Source organism: Carlito syrichta, unplaced genomic scaffold (genome assembly GCF_000164805.1).
Source record: "Carlito syrichta isolate Samal-C Ts95f unplaced genomic scaffold, Tarsius_syrichta-2.0.1 Scaffold301625, whole genome shotgun sequence".
NCBI classification, from domain to species: Eukaryota; Metazoa; Chordata; class Mammalia; order Primates; family Tarsiidae; genus Carlito; species Carlito syrichta.
The window spans coordinates 380,308-393,967 of NW_007245721.1; the positions used below are offsets into that span (position 1 = coordinate 380,308).

At 47.9% G+C, this 13,660-nt stretch overlaps 2 protein-coding genes across 3 annotated transcripts in view; one reads left to right on the top strand and one right to left on the bottom strand.

The window, feature by feature from the left end:
• NEK4 (NIMA related kinase 4) overlaps positions 1–3,985 on the bottom strand; it is a 32,387-nt gene extending 28,402 nt beyond the window's left edge. The window contains exons 1-2 of the mRNA XM_008054971.1: positions 3,704–3,985; positions 1,716–1,982 (exon numbers count right to left, since the gene is read on the bottom strand). Of these exons, the coding sequence (XP_008053162.1) occupies positions 1,716–1,982; positions 3,704–3,796 (360 nt within the window). The 5' untranslated portion in view covers positions 3,797–3,985. The remainder of the gene's footprint in view (positions 1–1,715; positions 1,983–3,703) is intronic.
• A 5,473-nt stretch (positions 3,986–9,458) lies between these two features.
• Positions 9,459–13,660, top strand: part of ITIH1 (inter-alpha-trypsin inhibitor heavy chain 1) — a 14,700-nt gene continuing 10,498 nt past the window's right edge. Inside the window, exons 1-6 of one of the 2 annotated variants that reach the window (XM_008054976.2) lie at positions 9,459–9,594; positions 9,832–9,852; positions 10,183–10,349; positions 10,875–10,979; positions 11,350–11,512; positions 12,171–12,284. In XM_008054976.2, the coding sequence (XP_008053167.1) occupies positions 9,481–9,594; positions 9,832–9,852; positions 10,183–10,349; positions 10,875–10,979; positions 11,350–11,512; positions 12,171–12,284 (684 nt within the window). In that variant the 5' untranslated portion in view covers positions 9,459–9,480. Of the gene's footprint in view, positions 9,595–9,831; positions 9,853–10,182; positions 10,350–10,874; positions 10,980–11,349; positions 11,513–11,818; positions 11,878–12,170; positions 12,285–13,660 lie in introns of those variants that run through there. The other variant, XM_008054977.2, reaches the window with a different exon arrangement.

The following is a 13,660-nucleotide window of genomic DNA, read 5'->3' on the forward strand; positions in this document are numbered from 1 at the left end:
ATCAGCTACAATAAATCAAAAAATCAGCCGGGCATGGTAGCACGCGCCTGTAATTCCGGCTACTGGGAAGGCTGAGGCAGAAGGATCGCCGGAGCCCAGCAGGTGGAGGCTGCGGTGGCCGGGAGTGGCCACTGCACTCCAGTCTGGGCGACAGAGTAAGACTCCAACTTAAAAACAAAACAAAACAAAACAAAACAAAAAACAAAAAAACAAAACGTCAAAAAAAATTAGCCAGGTCCGGTGACACACACTGGTAGTTACAGCTACTGGGAAGCTGAGGTAGAAGGATCACTCCTGAGTACAGGAAATCTAGGTTGCAGTGAGCCATGACCAAGCCACTGCATTCCAGCCTGGACGACAGAGTGAGAAAAAAATAAAAATAAAAACAAACAAACCAAAAGAAAACATAGTATTTGTTTTACATTTTCACCCACTCTGCCACAGCAGGGTGAAAGCCCAAATCCCCCTAGTTTAGGCATACTGATTAGCCCAGCCAACTATCAGGATGACACAGCTGACCATTTTTTTACTCTTGGTTGACTTAATTCACTTAAAATTGACTGTGCTATAAATATTAAATGAATAAAGAACTGGTTTCCCCTGCATTTGAATATGAAATCCATGTCTACTTTTTTGGCTTTTTTTTTTTTTTTTTTTTTGAGTTGGAATCTCACTCTGTCACCCAGACTGGAGTGCAGTGGCCGCTCCTGGTCACCGCAGCCTCGACCTGCTGGGTTCCGGCGATCCTTCCACCTCAGCCTTCCAAGTAGCTGGAACTACAGGCGCGCTACCACACCGGCTCATTTTTTATTTATTGTAGAGATGAGGTCTCGCCAAGTTGCCCAGGTGGGCCTCGAACCCTCAGGCTCAGGCAATCCACTCACCTCAGCCTCCCAAAGGCACGGGATTACAGGCTGAGCCACCGAGCCCGGCTACTTTTTTCTTTTTTATTGAGTTGGAGTCTCGCTCTGTCACCCAGCTGGAGTGCAGTGGCACACTCACGGCCACTGCAGCCTCGACCTGCTGGGTTCAGACGATCATTCCACTTCAGTCTTCCAAGTAGCTAGAACTACAGGCACGTTACCTGGCTAATTTTTTTATTTACTTGAGTCTCACCAAGTTGCCCGGGCTGGTCTCATACCTGTGGGCTCAGGCATTCCTCTCGTCTCTGCCCCCCAACATGCTGGGATTACAGGCATGAGCCACCATGCCCAGCAAAATCCATGTCTAATTTATATTAAAGATAAAGATATCATTCACTAAGAAACATTTCATTGTGTAGCAAAATTAATTCATAAGTTAATTTTCTTTCTTTTCTTTTTTTTAGAGACAAAGTCTCAATCTGTCATGCAGGTTAGAGTATAGTGGTGTGCTACAGCCCTGACTTCCTGGGCAACAAAAGGCCTGTCTCAGTCTCTTGAATAGCTGGAAATACAGGCACACACCACCACACTGGCTAATTTTTTAAAAAGTTTTTGTAGAGACAGGGGTCTCCCTTTGTTGCTTTGGTTGGTCTCAAATCCCTGGCATTAAGTGATCTTTCTACCTTCTCTCAAAGCATTGGGATTTACAGGCATAAGCCAACACACACAGTCATAAGCTTTCCCAAAAAATATACTTTTTTATGTAAGCATTTTTGAAAAGTTTTCCTAAAATACACCTGCCATCCTCCTGCCACCCTGCAGCAAGTGGGAAGCCGTGAATCTACACAGTACCTGCAAAGCCATGGCAATCTGTACAAACCACTCTACCACCTGACTTTCGGGCAAAAGCTGCCCTTTCTGCTCCTTGAGCTTTCGGTACAGATCACCTCCTTCGCAGAAGCCCATGACAATATAGAGTAGACCATCTCCGCCCTCCCATGACTCCTTGTAGGTGACAATGTTGGGATGCTTCAGCTGAGATAAGAGTTGGGCTTCCTGTTCAGCAGCTCGCCGTTCTCGGCTGGAGACATTTCGAAGGTTCAGTTTTTTTATGACATACTACAAAGAAAACATGTATTTTTACAATGTGCAAATAAACACACAGTTTTGTAGCTTCAGAATTATTCAATGGCTCTCAAGATAATCCTCAAAATCAATCTTCTGAAGCCTGTCAGATAACCTATTCATTTTATTTTTCATGAAGCACAAAATTGGGGAAAATATCTACTATTACTAATGATACTTTTTACAACTTAGACTTATATCAGTGGGGCAGTCACAAAACAATATCCTTTCCATATGTACTTGATATTTTCATTCATGGCTAGAAAAGTGGGTGCGGGCCATTTGCCTTGCTAGACTCTGGTATGGCCATGTGCTCTTTAAGCTATGGCTATCGCCATGCTTCCTGGCTTTGGCCCCCTCCCCGACCTTGGGGAGGTGAATCTTCTTTCTCCCTTCTCTCTCTAATTTACTTTTAAATAAACATTTCTTTCTAAGAAAAGAAAAGTGAGTGCAAGATAACATACCATTGCATCAATCATAAAATCTACTAGATATTTCTTAACCTCTAAGTTCTCCCATAAAGGTATACAAAATATGACTTAAACACATTTGGAGATAAAATGAGTCCTTGGATTACATTAGATACTCAAAGAGATCCATGGCCCAATAAGTGTAATAATCACTGATCCTCAACATACAAAATTATTCCCACTTTAAAAAAAATCAGTGCCCTCTAACACCTAATACATTGCCTTCAATCAAAGATCATATTCATTTCAACAAACACATACATAATGTGCTTTGTAAAATATAAACTACAGAACAAATGTGAGAGGCTATTATTGTAGTTAGTTCCCCATCCTCAGCTCAGAGCTTGTATTCCAAGCAGAGCAACCAGCACTGAAGACAAGGAAGAATAGGCAAGAGGGTCCTATATTTGGGGGGGACATCGCCTCTCTGCTTGCCTGGAACAGTCAGGTTGTCCTGGTGTAACTATTAATAGCACCTCCTTTAGTTTCAGAATTGTCCCAGTTTGTACAATACATTATATGGTCACCCTATTAATAAACCACATTGAAGAACTAGTGGCTCATTATCCTGAGGATGATGGGATAAAGGGCTTTAAGCAAAGGAGTGACGTCTCAGTCAAATTTTAGGAAGATCACCGAGGCTACAACGAAAGTGATGGACTGGAGAAGAGTAAGTCAGGTGGTGGGGATCAGCAGGGAAACCATGGCCACAGCTTAGCTAGAGATAATGGTGTCCTGGATTGGGTGCTACCAGCAGAGATGAAGAGGAGGCCTGTTGGCTTAGTGACAGATTAATAATCAGTGTTGGGGTGTAGGCTTAAAAATGATTCGTAAGTGTCTATGTTGGTCAACTCACTACTGAGGTTTGGCGGAAAGAAAAGGAGCTGAGTTTTAAGTGAGTCCGGCTATCGACAGCAGAGATGTTTGGGGCCCTTCATTATTCAAGGATTAATGCTTGCTAGGCGCTGGGTTAGGTCCCGAGAATGCATGATTTCTGCAATCATGGAATTGTCGGGGGTAGGAGAGGCGTGTAGATCACGCACGCCAATTAATACAAAAAAGGAGAAGTAAAGGAAGTTTGGGGCGCATATGACCGGGGGCCTGGCCTAGTCTTGGTGGTCTAGGACGACTTTGAGAAATGCCGTCCGAGATGAGCCTCCTCGGACCACCCTGGGCCTAGTCCACGGTGCCCCCGGCGCACCTCAGCCCGTCCCCCACCCACTGCCGGGCCCCAACCCATCCGACCTGCCGGCCGTCCCGCCGGTGCTTCACGAGCGTCACCTCCCCGTAGCTGCCTTTGCCCACGACCCGCAGGTAGCAGTAGGCGGCCAGGGGCATGTTCCCAGTCTGGCCCAAAGTCGGGATGCGGCGACAGCAGCAGCCCGCAGCAGGAGGCCCCGCTCATGCCCTAGAGGCTGCGGAGCGAGCTGTTGTTGAAGCAATCAGGCCCGGGCAGGAGCGCGGGAACCCGACCCACTGCGACGCCGCTGCCATAGCGATGTGGGCCGGAGCAGTCGCGCGCATGCTCTGGCGTCCCCGGAGGACCCGGCATAGAGCGGGTGCCGAGAGCGGCGAGAGCGGTTCCCGGACATCCGGAGGACCCGCCATAGAGCCGAGGCTCGGCGGCCAGAGCGGCTCTTCCGGGCTCTTCGCGCGCGACCTCTACGTAGTTCCACCACCCGGATGCCGGCGCCGGTAAGGTCGAGGCGGATTTCACTTATCGTGCGCTCTTTTGTTCTAAGCCTGACACAAGAATCGTTCGTTCATTCTGCAAATGTATATTGACCACCTTCCCCCCCATGTGCAAAGTCCTTGCCCTTCTGGCGCCCACATTTTAATGAGGAGGTGACAGACTCTAGACTCTACCGGTAACATTTGTTGTATTTGCTTTATCACATACCTGTCTGCACCCAGGAATCCATCTTAATTTTTAAATGCATTTCAGAGCCAGTTGAAGGGCTTTGTACATTTCATTTCTTAAAAACTTTAGCCTGTTTATTGAGAACTGCAGAGAACTCTTAGCATATAACGACTGCCCAAGCCACTGTATTAAAATATTTGACCAAACTCCAGCATGGCTTCTAACAGCTTAAGGACTCATCCATGGGGAAACAGAAGCTCCCTTTAAAACGCCTACCTGAGAAAGCTCAGAGCTACCAAAATAACTTACCGTTTGTTCCAGCCAACACCTCCCTTTGCTAGAGCATTTGTTAATAAAGCTTACAATTAATCTTTCCTCTGTCCATTTGAGATATATACACATCTTCTACAACCTAGGAATGTGAAAGGGTGAAAAGCCAAAATGTAGTAACTTAAGTCGGAGTGGTAGCCATTTTAACATGCTTTTTCAGCAGCTTATTTCAACCCACCTTGTAATCATTAAACAAGAAACAAAACCAGTTTCCCAAATGTAGTTGCTGATAATTGTCTTGCAACTCCCCAAGCATGCTTTGTACTAATTACCCCAGTATTAGTTCTTCCGCCATAAAGGGTCAAGCTTATCTAATCTATTGTGATCAGCCCTTCATGTCCTAGTGACACAGACCATGGCTCCCTGGAGTCATGAGATGCATTGTCTTGGCACCCGTACCTGTGTTATCAATAGTCAAGAATGCAGTTGCTGAAGACATCCTTCTCTCTTCCTTAAAAAAAACCTTAAATAGTCCAATTACTCTTATTAAACACCATGCTACCCTCAGCATTGGTCCTCTTTTTCTCTCTTGAAAGATGAATAAATCTTTTTGCTTGCCTATCGCAAATCTTTGCCCCCCCCCCCCACCAGCTCTGGCCAACCAACCTAACAGAATGTCTATCTCAAGGACCTAAAATCTGTTCCCTTTGAAATGCAATCATCAGAAAGGGTAGGGCCTCTGTCTCCCAGTCTCTGTGGGAGAATAGAATCCTAACATCCCAGCTAGCAGACACAGTTGGCCCAGCTACATTTACACTGACAAACCCTTTTAATTTTTCATGTTTCACTGACTCTATGTGAGCCCCTTGCTCACTCCCTCATTTTCCCTTTGAAATGCCCAGTTACCTCAGCACAAATCAGAATGGAGTTCAGTTTTTTCTGCTACTGTCAGTAGTTACTGAATAAAATCTATTTTGGTTTCTTAAACTAATGCCTGGCTTTGTTTATCTTTGATAATATCATTAACTAGAGTTCAATATTTATTTACAGTTCTTTTTGTTTAGTTTTCCAGTGAAGATGAGATTTGCATTGAGTGAAGTATACAAATCTTAAAGGTATCATTAGATAAGTTCAACAAATTTGTACACTCAAATCTATCAAGCTATAGATCAAGGATTTGGAAAAATTGATCCCTTGTGTATTGTTAATGGAAATGTAAAATTGTTAGCTTGCCACAAAAAATGGTATGGTGGTTACTCAAAAAATTAAACTCAAATTACCATAGCAATTTCACTTCTGGGTATATATCCAAAAGAATTGAAAGAAAGCAGAGTTTCATCATTTTAAAAGTTCAGTCTGCCCTAGACCTTTACTGTTTACCACACTTGCAGGTCCTGAGTGGTCTGGCTCAGGACGTGCTGACACTCTATCTCCCCTAGCCCATGGCCACTCTGGGTTTCTTGGCCAACTTATCCTCTTCATTTGACCAGATATTTATACATCCATGTTCATAGCAGCATTATTCATAATAGCCAAAAGATAAAAGCAACCCATGTGTCCACTGCTGCTTCAACACCATAAACCCAGTAGGTGTGAACAAAGGAATTAGGGGTTGATGAATGAATGAGTGAAAAAGTACCTGCCCACGTGGATTTGGAAAAAGCTCTATGGTTGAAGCCAAGAAACCCAGAGTGGCTATGGGCTAGGGGAGATAGAGTGTCAGCATGTCCTGAGCCAGACCACTCAGGACCTGGAAGTGTGGTAAACAGTAAAGGTCTAGGGCAGACTGAACTTTTAAAATGATGACTCTGGCTGCTGCCAGGAATGGGGACTGAAGGAACAGATGGAAGTAGGGGATCTGCCCTCCAGGAGAGATCGGGGCAGCTTGGGCTAGATGGCAACTAAGGATTGGGAGAGAAATGAATAGATGAGAGAGCTATATCCCAGATGCCACCCAGTTTTCTAGCTTGGATGGCCAGCCAGACGGTGGTGGCCTTCAGTAAAGTGGACAACGACAGGAAGAACAGACTTCGTAGTAGGGTATGGGAAGGGTAGCAAAGGTCAGGACTTCCATCTGGACAACCAGCTTGAGGGGCTCTGGGCAGGTCAAGCAGGCAGTTGGCCATGTAAGTGGAGCTCAGAGTAGGTCTGGGCCCATGTGCTGGCCTGCAGGCACCAGCAGCACCCCACCCTCCCAAGTCCCCAAGCTCAATCCTCAGCAACCAAGGTTGCTTTCTGTCTACCCCCACCCTCACCTCCCACATTCACTGGGTGAGTCAACTTACCTCTTCATTTGTACTACAGGGACAATAATAGTATCTAGCTCTTGGGAACAGTTGTGAACAGTATGTGAACTAGGGCACAAAAAATGCTGAGCAACAGCCGAGCGCAATGGCTCATACCTGTAATCCCAGAACTTTGGGAAGCCAAGGAGGGAGGATCACCTGAAATCAGAGCTTGGAGACTAACCTAGGCAACAAAGTGAGACCTCGCCTCTTAAAAAATAAGTACATAAATAGACTGCGCGTGATGGCTCACACCTATAATCCTAACACTCTGGGAACCTGAGGCGGGTGGATTGCCTGAGCCCAGAAGTTTGAGATCAGCCTTGGCAACATAGTGAGACTTCACCTCCACAAAACTTAAAAAAAAAAAATTAGCCAGGTGCGATGGCATGCATCTGTAGTCCTAGCTACTCAGGAGACTAAGACAGAAGGACCACTTGAGCCCAGTAGTGAACCATGATCTGTGCCCAGCCTAGGCAACAGAGTGAGACCCCAACTCAAATGAATACATACATACATACATAGATTAGCCAAGTGTGGTGGCTTGTGCCTGTTGTCCCGGTTACTAAGGAGGCTGAAGTGGGAGTTTAAGGCTGCAGTGAGTCATGACCGATGTACCCCAGCCTGGGTGACAGGGTGAGACCCTGTTTCTCAAAAAAAGATACTGAGAAGCCTGCCAAGCACTAGTCACTATTCGCTCTCTATTCCGCTCTATTCTCCCCCCATGCAGAGATGTTTCTAGGACCTTCCGTGGACAAGGGTTGGTGCTAGTCATCTCTCTACAGGCCAGTGTTCAACTTGTCACACCTTTGTGCAAGATATCTTCACTATCTACCACCCAAGTGTTGGCCACTTTTAGACTCTTGCACCAGCTGCTCCCAATCTCCTTCTCACCCACCTTCCCCGCCCTCTTCCTCACCCTGAAACTCCTCCCTTCCCAAGCATGCTTCCTACTTACCCACTAACTGTTCTTTCCCTCCATTCCCTCATTTTACTTCCTGAGAGCTGCTCTTTTCTCCACACCCCCTCTCCCCCCACCCTCACATGTCTACAGTTCTTTCTTAAAGTTCCTCTTCTGGGCTCCATTGGACTTGTCTGACTTCATTCTCCCAAAGTATCAGCTCCCTGAACACAGCAAGGCACCCAAGTTTCTTCATGGTGGTGTCCCAGTGCCTAACATTGTACCCAACATGCCACAGGGCTTGATTGATACTGTGCAGGAAATAAACAGAACCTCAAAAGTAAAGTTTCATGTAAATCCATCTCATATTCCCAGCAAACAGGCCAGAGTTCCTGACTTAGGGACAACAAACTCTTTCCCAAAAACTGCCCTGTGAGACAAAGTCCAGGACAAGCAAACAGAGGTCAGTGAGATCTCTGGGCCCCTTCATCCTATCAGGGTCATGGCAGCCAGCACATCCCAGCCCTGGCCAGACTGGACTAGGGTCCCTGTCTGCCCAGTCTGCTATGGTTTGTGTGGGACAGGAAGGGTTTGAGCATAAAAATTAAGAAACTGCATGTACAAGATGAGGACTCTTCTCTCTAGAATCTATGACTTAGCTTCTCTCTCATTGCATGATGGGCTTGGGCCTTGGAGTCTGGGAGATCTGAGTTTGAACGCGTTCTATCACTTGCTGTGGGACCAGTGTCCCAGGGATATCACAAGGATCAAATTAGACAATAAAGGGCTTAGAGCAACACGTGACACACAGTCAGCCCTCAATTATGAAAAGGTGCCACTCGTCTTCATTCCCCTTCACCTGCCAGGCATCCAGCCCAGGCGAAGACCAACGAAGCTTCCTTCTATTCTTCTTTCCAAATCTGAGTAGGACGCTCCAGAGAGATGAAGCAATTACCCTAAGGATGGGTCACCCATTACGCCTCCCGCTGACTGCCCAGACTGCCTTTGACAGAGCTATTGCCAGGTTGGCACTATGAAAATTGTGAGCATAAACATCAAGGTGCTTTTTGAGCCACCGTATCTGCCTCCCTGGGCAAAGCATGGCCAAAATGGTTGATACTTTAAGAATGTTTAAAGTAAAGCCTAAGGTAGTTTAAAACCTGTTTTTAACTGTGGTTTCTTGTCACATGTCACTGGTGCCACTGGCTGTTCTTCCCCTCGCTTCCCACCTCCTGCTTCCTGAGAGCTGCTCTTTTCTCCAGTCCCAGTGGGAGTTGAGTACTCCCCCCCTCCACATGTCTACAGTTCTTCCTTAATGTTTCTCTTCAGCCTCCTGCCATCCTGGGAGTCACTGGGCTCCACTGAACTTGTCTGACTTCCTTTATCCAAGGCATCAGCTCCCTGAACATAGCAAGGCCCTCATGTTTCTTCATGGTGTTCATCCCCAGGATGAGATGACCCCTTGAGGGTGTCCAATTCACTCAGGTTGAGTACAGTTCTATACTGGGGGACACAGTCTGGAACCCAGTTGAGAGTTTAGACAACCCAGAGCTGGGAGCCTCCCAAGCCAAAAGCTTTCAGTGCCAGATTGATTCCTCCAACTGTAATATTTGCACCCACATTGTCTAATGTTTAATCCATGTTTATCCAGCACTGTATTGATTAGGTCTTAGTAAAGTGACAGGGCAGTGGGAGCCCTGAGACTATGGATGGTGCCATGGGGCTGCGGTTGCTGCTGTGTGCATACTTGGTGTCTCTGCTTGCCCTGCAGGCCGAGCCCGCTCCAGACCCGACTACAGGCAGGTCCAAGGGCAGCGAGGTATGTGGCCAAGCCCTGATGGGGCCTGGGAGGACCACAAAACCCCCTCTCCAGGGGCCAGGGGTGCCCCCACCACCTCTACCACTTCTGACTGGAGAGGTGACATCTCAGCAGCACCAGGGAAGTGAGGTGGGAAGGGCAGAAGACACAGGCTGTGTTCTACCCCCACCCGTAAACAGGTAGGCCATGGTCCCCTGAGTGTCCCCACTCACACTTGTCCCTGGTTTTGTTTTGCAGAAGCGACAGGCTGTGGACACAGTGAGTCAGAGTCCTGGCAGAGGGGTCTGTGAGAGAACCCTTATTATAGGTTTGCTTGCCCCAATTCCTCAGGGGTATGCCCCTCTGTCAGTGCCATAGGCAGAGGGGACTACCATCTCCTGGAAATGAGAACTGGTTCCTACCTCACCTCATGCCCCATGGCAAAATCTCAGGCAGAGAGAGGGGGGTCTTCTTGGGAGGTCTGGTCTGTTCTTCCAGCATCTGGGCACCTTGCACCAGAGCAGGGTGCTGAGCTCCAAAAATGGCAAGGAGATCTCTTACTGACAGAGGCTCCTGTCCCAAGCCACAGCCCCTTCACGTTTCATTTAGACTGTCAACAACGTGTTCATCCGGAGTTTGAAAGTCAACTGCAAAGTCACCTCTCGCTTCGCCCACTATGTCATCACCAGCGAAATGGTCAACACTGCTGATGAAGCCAGGGAAGTGGCCTTCGATGTGGAAATCCCCAAGACAGCTTTCATCAGTGACTTTGCCATGTGTGTGCCCTACCTGCCTCCCACGTACTCTCCCAGTGGTGTCCCCTCATCAATTCCCAGGCTAAGACCATGACTCAGAGCAGCCAGACAGTACAGAGCATGTCCTCATTGCCAAAAGGTCCTGGGCTAGCCCCTGCTCTGAGGGAAGGAAGAAGACCTTTAGGTCCGTTTTCAGCTCCTAACTTGGAGAGCCAACTGAGACCTCTGATAGGATGTTTCAGACTAGAACCCAAGAGCCAAGGCTAGCATTTGAGGCTTCTTGCTGGCCACCATGAACCCAAGAGCCAAGGCTAGCATTTGAGGCTTCTTGCTGGCCACCATGACTGGAGCTGCCCACCTCACTGCCTATGGGCCCCTGAACCCCACTGTGGCTAGTGGAAGGGCAGGCAAGAGATGCCTTCCTACAGGGGCTCACATGGACAGGGTCCTCTCAGGATTGAGGCTCGGTGCACCTCCAGTACAAAGGACCCATGTAGTCCAGGATGTGGACCTCTCCTGAGGGTGTTTGTTCTTCCTTTCCTGTAGCACATCAAATGAAAATACATTTGTTGGGGACATAAAAGACAAAGTGACTGCTTGGAAGCAGTACCGGAAAGCAGCCATCTCAGGAGAGAATGCTGGCCTTGTCAGGTAAGCTCTGGGCCCCTCTGGCCTAGTCTCTAGCCAGGACAGGTCTGAGGGCTGCAAGGTGGCCTTGGTAGAGAACAGCCTCAGGATGTTGGAAGAATGAGCACACTGCCCAAACTCAGATGCTGGCACAGTGCGCTGGCTGGGCTGGGGTTCAATCTCCCTTTTCCCAGATCTGCCTTGGAGAGAAGTGAGCCCCCATCCTTCGGCCCCATCTCTGAATGACCAGCTGGGACAAGGGTGAAAGTCAAGGAAGACTGGGAAGAGCACTCATATCAGAAAGGTGAATTCTGAGGGCCATGCTTTAGAGAACAAGGACCCTCATGTCATTTGCCCTTTGTCTGTCTGTTGTTGCTTCCGGTGGCATATCCAGGGCCTCGGGGAGAACTATGGAGCAATTCACCATCCATATCTCCATCAGTCCCCGGAGCAAGGTCAAATTTCAACTGACCTATGAGGAGGTGCTGAAGCGAAGCCTTAAGCAGTACGACATTGTCATCAAAGTCAAGCCCAAGCAGCTAGTGCATCATTTTGAGGTAGATCACAGGACCCAGGCAGGGTTCCTGATTCTCTGTTCTTCACCACAGCTCCTAATGCTGGCTCAGTACCACCATGTATCAGTCAGACCCGAGAACGGGACTGGCTCTTCAGGGTAGCTCTGATGGGTGATTCTTGGGCAGGGATTTCTCCCTCCAACTTCCTTCTCATGGGTCTCAGTTTGCTCATCTGCTAAATGGGGGATTCCTGCGGGTCCTAGGACTGCCACAAGGATCCCAAGAGATATTGAATGTCCAAGTAATTTGTAAACCAGAAGGTCCTGGGCCACCTGAAGAACTGGAATTATTGCTGGCACCTAAGTAGTGACTGAGTGGAGGGATGCAAGTGTGCACACCTTCGTTTGGTAAATATTTTTTAGTACCTACTTTGTGCCAGGCCCTGCACTAAGGGCTGAGTGGGCGCTGCACACAGTAGGTAGCCAGAACACATGTTGACTTTTGGCTGAGACTTTCTGCTGACCCAAATGGGAGTCCTGGTACAGAATTTGCTACAATGTGATACACACTTGTAGTCCCAGCTATTTGGGATACTGAGGCAGGAGGATCACTTGAGCCCAGTAGTTTGAGGCCAGCATGGGTAACATAGCAAGACCTTGTTTTTTTGTTTTTTAAAAGAGAATTTGTTTCCATGGTGCAGATTGATGTGGACATCTTTGAGCCCCAGGGGATCAGCAAACTGGATGCCCAGGCCTCCTTCCTACCCAGGGAACTGGCAGCCCAAACTATCAAGAAGTCCTTCTCAGGGAAAAAGGTATGTGGGATGGCAGGGGTGGTGGTATGCCCTCTGGAGACTTCTCAGCCTGGCCTACCCCTTATGGAATGCCCAGGCTTAGCCCAGGAACCAGGGAGGGGCTGCAGCCTGTCTTCAGGAAGACAGGCAGTTGCCACAAGGTTGGTACCCCAGGGGAACTCAGCATTGTGATTCTTGGAGTCTGAAAGCCAGCATACTGAGATGGGGAAGGTGCCAGCTCTGGCTCCACCACACATTGGCTGCATGGTCCAGGGAGAGTCCTGACTTGCCTCAGTTTCCTCTTTGTCTGCATCACACCCACAGGAAAGCATTCAGGGAAATGTCCAGCACATAAGCCAGCCTCAGATACTGCTGTGGTTAGGGCTCCAAGCTCCCATCTTCTTGGAAACATAATTAAGCTTGGAAACATTTTGGTCTACCCCAATGACTTGTCACTTGGCACCCACTTGCAGGAATTCCAGAAGCCCTCTACTTGCCCCAATCCCAGGCTCCTGGAGTAGTGTGGCCTGTGGGTAGGTGGCCAAGTAAGTGACCTGCTTTCTGACTTGCCCTCAACCCAAGCCAGAAACAAATCCTTTAGTTCCACATCCCTAACGTAGTGATTCCATAACAATCCATTTTTTACGGTGTAAGGAGGATCCTTTTAAATAAAATATGTAGGCTGGGCTCAGTGGCTCAGCCTGAAATCCCAGCACTTTGGAAGGCCGAGGCAAGAGAATTGCCTGAGCCTGCGGGTTTGAGACCCACCCAGGCAACTTGGTGAGACCTCATCTCTACAATAAGTCAAAAATTAGGTGGGCGTGATAGCGTGTGCCTGTAGTTCCAGCTACTTGGAAGGATCGTAGGAGCCCAGCAGGTCGAGGTTGCAGTGGCTGGGAGCGTGCCACTGCCCTCTAGCCTGGGTGACAGAGTGAGATTCCAACTCAAAAATAAATAAATAAATAAACAAAATGTGATATTGCTTGCCTTCTATGGGGAACCGAAAGAATGGGTCCTTGTCTTCCTAACAATTTATTTTCTTTCTCTCTCTCTCCCTCTTTTTTTTTTTTTTTTTTTGAGTTGAGGTCTCACTCTGTTGCCCAAACTGGTGTGCAGTGGCACAATCACAGCTCACTGCAGCCTCAAACTCTTGGGCTCAAGTAATCCTTCCGTCTCAGTCTCTTGAGTAGCTGGGACAGCAAGCATGCACCACCAAGCCCGGCTAATTCTTTGATTTTTTTTTTTTTCCTGTAGGGACACGGTCTCACTCTGTTGTCCAGGCTTGTCTTGAACTCTTGGGCTCAAGCAATTTTCCTGCTTCAGCCTCCCAAAGTGAGGGGATTACAGGTGTGAACCACCACATCCAGTCTTTTTCTTTCTTTTTTTTTTTTTTTTTT